The following is a 10,103-nucleotide window of genomic DNA, read 5'->3' on the forward strand; positions in this document are numbered from 1 at the left end:
AACCATCACTGTAAAATGTAATAACTAGTACTGATTACTGTGATTACTCTTAAGTATAGTAAGTATAGTAAGCTTTTTGGCTTTTGTTTAAAAATATTAAACACATAAAGCAGAATAACAACAATAATTTAAAAACAAAAGCTATTTCTAAAGGCAGATGTAAGGATAAGTTGTCATCTATACATTGGCTATCATGGCTTCAAGGCTTTTTTTAAAAAACTCACAAAGTGACAATATTTGACTGAGTAACTGACCAGCATGGCAACCCTAAACTATCTGCCAGCATGTGTTCATATCTCTGGGTTTAGTGTACTGTAACAACATTTTCCCTGGGCTCTGTAAAAGAAACAGCTGTGCTAGCAATGGAATCAGGCAGATGAGAACTAGCATTTCCTGATTTAAAGGGAACTCTGTCAGTTTCATTTGTGCCAATAAATGGAGGGCAATAAGTTAATTCAATGGGTATTTAATCAATTCATCTTCTCCTTCACCTATCTAAAGCCTTAAGGCAAAGACTGGGGAATCTTTTGTTAGTTATCCCTTTTGTAGTCAAGAGACCACACATAAACTCACTTTAAAAAAGTTGGTAACATATCCTGGAAGGTCTTGTGAGTTTGTTGTATTCATGCCATAGGCACTATCCATATGTAGTGGGAAAAGGTAGATTGACACAAAAACTTCTCAAGTAAGAATTTACTGCATAAACAAAACAAAACACTAACTAACACAATAAAAACAGCCTCCTTGATTCTTGCAAAGCTGGAAGGCAAGTCATTAGTTATGAGTACTTAATCATATACCTAGTGCCTCTAAAAGCAATGAGCTTCTTTTCATTGTATTTATATCCATTTCACTCTTGTATTTCATATTAACCAGAAAAATTTAACACCAACCCATATGCCTTAATTTTATGCTCTCTGTCATTTATGTACATTACAATCTATAGTACACTAATAATATACAGACACAGGAATAAAAATTTTACTATTCTTACTACAAGCCAAAGAGCTATCTTCTGATATCTGAAGAACACTTAGGTGTTACATGACTTAATTCACAGTTTAGCTATTTCAGATATAGACTATGCCATAGAGAAGACTAAGGCGGGTTATAGACCGCCCATTTGGGGCAGTCTGCACCCGCCTCTTTCCCCGGTGTATCGGGGCCTCAGTGTGCAGAGCGGCAGCCGCTGAGGCCCCGATCCGCCGCTTTTCGGGCTGCGGGGAAGCAGCAAAATGCCGCTTCCCCGCAGCCTGAAAAGGGGTGTCCCTGGGGCTTCAAGCCCCAAGGACACCCCGCGGCGGCGGGGAGAAGGAGAAAGGGGCCGCTTGGCCCCTTTCTCTTTTAGTCCGCTGGGTGCAGCCGTCTGAAGGCTGCGCCCAGCGGACTAAACCAGGAAGGAGCTCCGAAACGGAGCTCCTTCCTGCTCCGTGTTCAGGGCGCACTAAGCGCCCTGGCGCGGAGCAAGGACATCACGTCCGCGCCGCCCCATCTAGAGGCAGCGTGGCCGTGACGTCCTCACGGCGGCGGCCGTATGGAAGGGCCGCCGCTGTTTAGTGCGTGACGAGCACGCACTAGGGTTAGGGCAGTGCAGAAGCACCGCCCTTTTGTAACCCTAGTGCGTGCTTGTCACGCACTAAAGTGCCGGTCTGTAACCGGCCTAAATCTGGAAAGCAAGATAAAGAAAAGGATTCAGATCACAGTCCCACAATGAGATCCAGCCCATTAAGTTGCTGGAAGAGAAGAATCTTAACACAGCAGTAGGCAACTTGGTGGCCTCCAGATTACTGTGATTACTCTTAAGTATAGTAAGTATAGTAAGCTTTGGTGGCCTCCAGATATTTTGGATTGTAACTCTCATAAACTCTACTCAGCTTGTTTAATGGTCAACAGCAGTGGAAGTAGGCAATCCCACTCATGGTTTCCTATGCCTGATTAGCATAGTAAGTTAGCATCTTGTATTAGCAAACCCAAATTACAAAATAAAACTCACAACACAAACATTGCAAGTCACCACCTCAGCAGTACCCACTCTATAAGTGGACACTATACTGTAGAAATCAAAGATATCGCCGTATTAGTCTGTAGAATCAGTGTGTGGAGAGATCTTGTAGCATCTTTGAGACTAACTGAAAGAAAGAAGACCAACTTAGGCCAGTTACAGATGGGCATTAAGTACGCGTTCTGCACGTACTAGGGTTAGGAAGGGGCGTCACTTCCTGACGCCCCTAACCCTAATACGCACGGAGCACATAGAAAATGGCGGCACCCTATACACACAGGCGCCACCATGACCACATCACGACCGTGCCGCCTCCAAATGGGGCGGCGCGGAAGTGACGTAGTGGGGCCGCACGAGGGCGCCTGGGGTGCCCTTTTTGCGGCCCTGGAAGGAGCTCCATTTCGGAGCTCCTTCCACCTTTGCGTCACTGGGTGCAGCCTTTACATGACTGCGCCAGCGACGCAGAGCAGAAAGGGGCCAAGCGGCCCCTTTCTCCTCCTCCCCACCGCCGCTGGGTGTTCTTGGGGCTTGAAACCCCAAGGACACCCCTTTCCAGGCTGCAGGGAAGCAGCCTTTTGCCGCTTCCCCGCAGCCTAGAAAGCGGTGGATTGGGGCCTCAGAGGCTGCCGCTGTGGCAGCTGAGGCCCCGATCCGGCGGGGAAAGGGCCAGTTATAGGCCGCCTCAAGCGGGCAGTCTGTAATGCGCCTTAATTAGTCTCATAGGTGCTACAAGATCTCTCTATATACTGTACAGAATTCTCTCTGCTTCATGTTCACCATTATTTGAGGTTTTACTACTTGGAACCAATAAAGCTAACAAGCCTTAACAGCACAGATCAAGCATCTATGAGAAGCCTGCCAGATACTAACAGCCGAATACCTAAAAGGTCAAAATAGGCCAATATTATTAACGTAATTGATCAATTACAGTGAGCCCTCCATATCCACAAATTTTTTTATCCACAGATTCAAGCATCCAGAGTTTGAAAGTATTTTAAAAATATATGCATTCCAAAAAGCAAACCTTGATTTGGCTATTTTATATGAGGGGCATCATTTTATCATATTGTTGTATTTAATGGGATTTGAGCATGCATGGATTTTGGTATCCACGGGGATAGGGTTGCCATTTCCCGGGTTTTCCCGAGACATTCACGGATTGGAGGGTCCAAAACCTGTCTTGCCCAGCTGGGCGTTCTTGACCCTCCAATCCCGGATTCCTGTTTTGTTCCAGGCAGGCACATTTTGTCAAGCTCCAGTTGGACTGTGAACTGATAAAATATGCCTGGAACAAGGCAGGAATGCTGGGCTCCTTCCCTCAGGTCAGGTGACGTGAGTCACGTCTCCTCCTCCTCCTCCAAGATGGCAGCTGGCTGTGGTGCTCGGTGGGAAGTGCTGTCAGCGGCTGGAGCCAGCCCTGGGCACCGAGCTGAAGATTCCGCATGAAGCCCTGGCAACTAAAGTGGCACCAAACAGTGCCTTCCTTCTCCCTCCTCCACACTGCAGAAAGAATCCCGGCAGCCTCTTCTTCCAAGCGGGGTGATGTTGTTCAGGTGACTGCCTGGGAGAGCCGTCAGGGAGGCCTCCTTCAGTCCAGCCGGGAAAAGGAGGCAGGGGGCCAAGGAAAAGGAGGGAAAGCCCATCTCTCATTAGCGCCTCTCCTCCACCACCTCAGCTGCCTTTCTGGGCCATGGTGGAGCAAGCCAATGATGTGCCACTCTTGTTTTGGGCCAAGGGCCTGGGACAGAGTCTCCTCCCTGAGGCAGCCGATGAGGATGGCTGGGGAGGGGGCTGCTACTCAGACCCTGTATGGGTGAAAAGTGGAGGCTAAAAGGGGGAGCTGGTATGTCCTGGACTTAAGGTTGTCATAAATCAGAAACCAATTGAAGGCACACACAACAACAAGAGGCACAAAGAGTCATGGGCAGAGAAGGCTAAGGTAGCCCTTTGTCAAACTACAAATCCCAGGACCCCATAGGATGGACCCACAGCGGTGTGAAAGTGGACTATTTATCCAGGGCAGGTGCACTATTATTCCTTCTTCCCTCCCAAACTTCCATCTCCTGGGAGGGGTCTGAAAGGGATATTAATTCATAATGCAAGGGCACCAAGGTGTCCAGCCTGCAGACATTTCCGTTCTGACTCCTCAGAGATTTCATTCCCCCCCCCTGAATTTTTTTTGGAGGGGATCTTCCTGGCATGGAAATGCTGCCTTCTTCTCCCTCCCTCCGTTTATAAAAGGAAAGAGCCGTCTGGGAACCCTCTCAGGACCACTTCTCCTCTCAGAGCTCTTCTTGGCTTGCTTTCAAATGGAGCAGCATCCCATCTCTTCCTTTGCCATAGAGAGAGAGCGAGACCAAAGGTGGACAATTTTCTTCTCCCTGAAATGAATATTTTGTAGGTCCAAAAACACACACTGCAGAAATTATCCAGTTTGAAACCACTTTAACTGCCCTGGCTCAATACTAGGGAATCGTGGGAATTGTGATTTATTTTGGCATCAGAACTCTCTCTGATGGAGAATGTTCAACGTCTCACAAAACTACAGTTCCCAGGATTCCCTAGCATTGAGCCAAGGCAGTTAAAGCAGTCTCAAAACTGGATCATTCCTGCTGTGTGTTTTGGACCACTGTTGTTGTGTGCCTTCAAGACCTTTTCAATTTGTGGCCACCCTCTCATGGGGTTTTGTTGGTAAGTTTCTTCAGAGGGGGTTTGTCCTCTCCTTCCTCTGTGGCTGAGAGAGTGTGACTTGCCCAAGGTCACCCAGTGGGATTCCATGGCTGAGACGGGATTCGAACCCTGGTCTCCAGAGTGGTAGTCCAACCCTGAAACCACTACACCTCAAAGGAATATGAGATCCAATGAAAAGATTTTGTTTGTTTGTTTATTGTAGGATTTTCTGTGTGGAGTCTCAAAATTGTCTGAAACCTTTTTGTACAGAACTGCTGAAGATGTTTGTTTTCTACCTATCCCCAAGTAGAAACCTACATTTCTCCAGCTGCTTTGGGATTGCAGCTCCCATCAGCTCTATCCAGCAAAGCCAATAAGGGATTGTTTTGCTCTCCATCAAAATCTGGAGGGCCACATGTCCTTTCTCCTGTCTGGTTTAGAAGTACATTGTTGTGTGCCTTCAAGTAGTTTCCCACTTATGGCAACCCTAAGCCAAACTTATGACTGGGGTTTCTGGGGCTGCGAGTGTCTGACTCACCCAATGTCACCTAGTGGGCATCCATGGATGAGCAAGAATCAAACTCTAATCTCCAGAGATGTAGTTCAATGCTTAAGCCATTATACCTTGTTGTTAGATGAATGTTATTGTGTGTGCCTTCCAACTTATGGCGACCCTAAGGTAAACCTATCACAGGGGGTTCTGTGGCTGAGAGAGTGTGACTTAACCTAGGGCCACCCAGTGGGTATCCATGGCTGAGCAAGAATCAAGCCCTGATCTCCAGAGTCATAGTTCAGTGCTCAAACTCCTACAACACGCTATTAGATGTATTTTGTTGTTGTGTGCCTTCAAGTCATTTCTGACTTATGGTGACCATGACTGGGTACCTTCAAGTCATTTTCAGCCTATGCCAAACCTGGGTTTTTTTGAGGGGAGGTGGGTTGTTAAAAGTATGTCACATTGGTTGGAGTGAAGGAGCTACACTTCAGCCTTCTGTCTAGGAAGAATGTCAAAATCACCTCCATTTTGAGTATGACTAAGAAACATGATTTTATATTAATTTTTTTAAATTTATTAAATCCTTTTGGCTTTTAGTTGGCTGTGTCCTCTTTTTTTGAATGTCCTACATTTTGTCCCAGTTTTGTGGAAGAGAATTAAGGCAACCCTAGACAGGGAGGTCATGGAACCAAACTCCAGTGGATACCAAGGGCCTACTATATGTTATCTTACTCCCTATTGATTTCATTTTTTAAAAAAAAAAATCTTGTTTTTCACATTACTATTAAAGAGAGATTTGGTCGCCCTGCAAAAATATGTTGTCTGCTTAAATAATATTTGCAGTTGAATCTTCCAAAGTGTTAGTTCACAGGCAAATCAGTTGCACACATTATTCATTCATACAAATTTGCATGTTCAGGCACCAAATCTGCTTGGCTGTTTCACTCTCTCTCTCTCTTTCAGACAGATACACACACATGCAAGGCCAGTACTGCTGGCTCCAGTCTATGGATTTTCACTTCCAGCCAGCCTTGTTCTTTGGCATTTTATCAAGCAAACCTCAGGGTCGCAGTGACACCTCAGTCACCTATCCCTTAGACAGAAATTTGTCAAGAAGAAAATCCGATGGCCCTAGTAGTCCAGAATTCATTTGTGGGCCTTTCCCAACCTCAATCCCCAGTCATCCTAGACTAGGTTTGTAAGTTTCAATTTCTGTTTCCCTAAAACTCTCTTAAGCAACAGCAAATACAAGTCAGCAACACAAGGGTCCCTTTTCGAAAGCCTCACCCACCCACCCCAAATACCAAAAAGCACCTACAGTGTGGGTTAGTTTATCAGCTTAAAAAAATGAAGCGACAGAGTTGGAGGTTGTGAACTTTGCCATTCTCTCTCCTCCCCAGATGCTCTCCCTTTCCAGGACATGTCCTACATCACATCATACTTCTATCCAGGAGTTTCAAAATGTCCTCCATTTGGACCATGACTAAGAAACACAGATTTAAATGTCTATGAGTGCTTTAAAGCTTTTTATTTGGTCACACCCTCTATTTTTCTCAAACATCCTCCATTTTAACCTTCTGATCAGGAGAAATTCTGAAATGTCCTCCATTTTGGATATGACTAAGGTCTTAAATACATTGCAGAAATAATCCAGTTTGAGACTGCTTTAACTGCCCTGGTTCAATGCTGGGGAATTCTAGAAGCTGTAGTTTTGGGAGACATTTAGCCTTATCTGTCAAGAGAGGTCTGTGCCACAACAAACTACAATTCCCAGGGTTCCCTAGCACTGAGCCAGGGCAGTTAAAGCGGTTTAAAACTGGATTATTTCTGCAGTGTGTTCTGGATCTGAGAAGCATGGTTTTATATTTCTATGAGTGTCTTTAAGTGTTTTAAAAATTTGGTAACCCCCTACATTTTTCCTTGAATGTCCTCCATTTCAACCTTCAGTCCAGGAGGATTTCCCAAAATGCCCGACTAAAAGGCAAGAATTTATACTTATATTAGCTTACAGCTGTAAAACGCTTAGAGATTGCATAGGCAGTGTGAAGCAGTATATAAACGAAGCTGCTATTGCTATTGCAAGCTTTTTAGTTTGTCATGCCCTACGATGTTTTTTTTTAATGTCTTCCATTTCAACCTTCAGTCCAGGAGGAACCCCCCCAATGCCCTCCATTTTGAGCATGCATTTATATCTACATGAGTGTTTTAAAGCTTATTTCTTGGTCATGCCCTCCATTTGCCTTGATGGTCCCCCATTATGACCATGTCTGAGTCCCTGTAGCCGCCTTGAGTCCCTATACCGGGAGGAAGGCGGGGTATAAACAAACATAATAATGATAATAATGATAATAAGCAGCATGCATTTACATTCCTATGAGTGTTATAGAGCTTCATTTGGTGAGGAGGGCACACCTGGTTCCCTCTGGCTGCCAACCGGGGAAAGGAGGCAAGAAGCCCTGAAGGACCGGATCATCAGGGCTCTCCCTGGCCCCTTCCTCCCTTCCTTGCCTCCCTCAGTCCAAAGGGGCTCCCACCCCAGCCAACCCGCGGAATGAACCCTTTTGTCCCCTCTCGGCTTCCTCTCTGCTTGGCAGGAGCCCCATCGCAGGGTCAAAGGTCACCGCAAGGGTGGTCCTCCTTCGCGTCCGCAGGGAGCAGCCGTCGTCGCCGACAATGACGACAACCAGAGGCCTAGCCTCCCGGCGGCTCTCTTCCCCCGCGGCCTCTCCTCTCACCTGGTAGCGGAACATGGCTGGCGGGGCGCGGAGTCTCCCTGCAGAGCGCCCGGGAGCCTCCGCTACGGCCCTCCTCCTCTAGACCTGGGACCCCGCCCCCTGCGCTGCGTGCCCCCTGCGTCGTGACGTCATCGCCGAAAAGTCCACCACAGAGACGCAAGGAGCCCTCTAGCGTAGGCGCTTCCGTTGCGCATGCGCAGTAGGCTGCTCGGCCGTACACTCCCCGAGTCCCGCTATTAAAAGGGAAACGCTGCTTCTTTATTTTGTTTCCGTTAAAGGAAGGGCGGGGGGGCTCTTAAAGGGCCAGAGCCCCATTTCTCCCAAGAGGCATATATATGGGTCACTCTCTTGACAAGATTTAATTCTCGTTGCTTTAGCGACAATAATTGCTGTTGGGTGCCATGTGGAGAGTGTCCTCATCTCCATATGGGAGACATCCCAGAAAAAAAGGGCATGACCAAAATAAAAGCTAAAAACACTCCTAAAAATGTAAATCCATTAAGCTCAAAATGGAGGACACTGGTGAAAAATGTAGGACACGACCCAGTAAAAACTGAGAAGACTCACAGAAATGTGAATCCATGCTTCTTAGTGGGGCTCAAAATGGTGGACATTTTGAAATGAAGCGCATTTGTGGGGGAAATGTAGGATACGACCAAATAAAAACTAAGAACTCTGCTATAAATGTAAATCCCTGCTTCTTAGTCCTGCTCAGAATGGAGGACATTGTGGAATCCCTCCTGGACAGAAGGTTGAAATGGATGACAATGTCCTGGGAAGGAGAGGACATGACCCAATAAAAGCTCATATCGCTCCTAGAAAAGTAAAACCCATGCTTCTTAGTCCTGCTCAAAATGGAGGACATTTGGGAACTCCTCCTCAGCAGAAGATTGAAAGGGAGGACATGTCCTGGAAAAGGAGGACGCTAGGTCACCACCCTGTCTATGTGTGGGCCATGCACTGAAGCTTGTTCTTGTATACACTGGAGCTTTGCAATGTCACAGAGGTGCTATGCAATTTTTGAATTACATGGTCTTGTCCATATACTTACTCCCTCCCCCTATAATCAGGGCGGCCAGATGGCCTAACCAAAGGAGGACAAGGCACCACAAAAGTAGCTGGCCTAGCTCCATCAGGGCTAGCCTGAAGAAAGAGGCTCCTCCCTCCATAACTGTCATCTTTTGGCCTGGGAGGGAGTGAATAGGCTGGCCCAGCTCCATCAGGGCTAGCCTGAAGATAGAGCACACTCCCTCCATAACTGTCATCCTTCGGTCTGAGGGAGTGAATAGGCTGGCTCAGCTCCATCAGGGGCTAGCCTGAAGAAGAAGAGCCCTCCCTCTAGTCCATCTGCCTTGGTCCAGGTATCAGAGGGAGAGAAGTACCATTGGACCTCATCCCCTTCCCCACCACCATTCCCTTCTCCTTTTGTGTCATGTCTTTTACATTGTAAGCCTGAGGGCAGGGAAGTGTCTTATTAAAAATAATAATTGTAAGCCGCTCTGAGAGCCATTAGGGCTGTAGGGCGGAGTATAAATAAAGTTAATAATAATAATAATAATAATAATAATATTTTTCTGACGAACGTATCTTCATTAAAATGGCTTGGTGGCTTGTCATACAAGTTCCCAGAGTTTAACAGCAAACATGATGAATGGGCTTCTCAGTCATGCTCAAAATGGAGGACATTTTGGAATTCCTTTTGAGCAGAAAGTTGACATGTACCATATGTCCTGGAAAAGGAGAACATCTGATTACCATGTCTATAATCCAAAACACACTGCTGAAAAAATCCAGTTTGAGGCCGCTTTAACTGGCATGGCGTAATGCTAGGGAATCCTGGGAACTGTACTTTTGTGAGGCATTGAGCTTTCTCTGTCAGAGAGCTCTGGTGCTGCAACAAACTACAGTTCTCAGGATTTCCCAGCACTGAGCCAAGGCAGTTAAAATTGGTCTCAAACTGGATTATTTCTGCAGTGTTTTAGACCCATAAGTCTCTTTCTGTGAGTCAGAGTATGCAGTTGACGCACAAGTTTTAAATATGCAAAAGCACTCCTGATTGCTGCAGAAACCTGGGCCTCCAGGTTCAAAGGTGAGTCCAGGAATACGCCCAAACTGCAAACCTGCAACTTTAGTGGTTTGGGCATTGGACACAGATTCTGGAGACCACTCAACCATGGGAACTCCCTGGGAGACCTTGAGC

The 10,103-nt window shown here is 46.5% G+C and overlaps 1 protein-coding gene across 2 annotated transcripts in view; it reads right to left on the reverse strand.

The window, feature by feature from the left end:
* Positions 1-8,030, reverse strand: part of PATL1 (PAT1 homolog 1, processing body mRNA decay factor) — a 34,224-nt gene extending 26,194 nt beyond the window's left edge. For both annotated transcript variants that reach the window (XM_042475704.1, XM_042475698.1), the window contains exon 1: positions 7,904-8,030. In XM_042475704.1, coding sequence (XP_042331638.1) covers positions 7,904-7,918 — 15 coding nt within the window. In that variant the 5' untranslated portion in view covers positions 7,919-8,030. The remainder of the gene's footprint in view (positions 1-7,903) is intronic.
* Positions 8,031-10,103: the final 2,073 nt, after the last annotated feature.

Source organism: Sceloporus undulatus, chromosome 1 (assembly GCF_019175285.1).
Source record: "Sceloporus undulatus isolate JIND9_A2432 ecotype Alabama chromosome 1, SceUnd_v1.1, whole genome shotgun sequence".
NCBI classification, from domain to species: Eukaryota; Metazoa; Chordata; class Lepidosauria; order Squamata; family Phrynosomatidae; genus Sceloporus; species Sceloporus undulatus.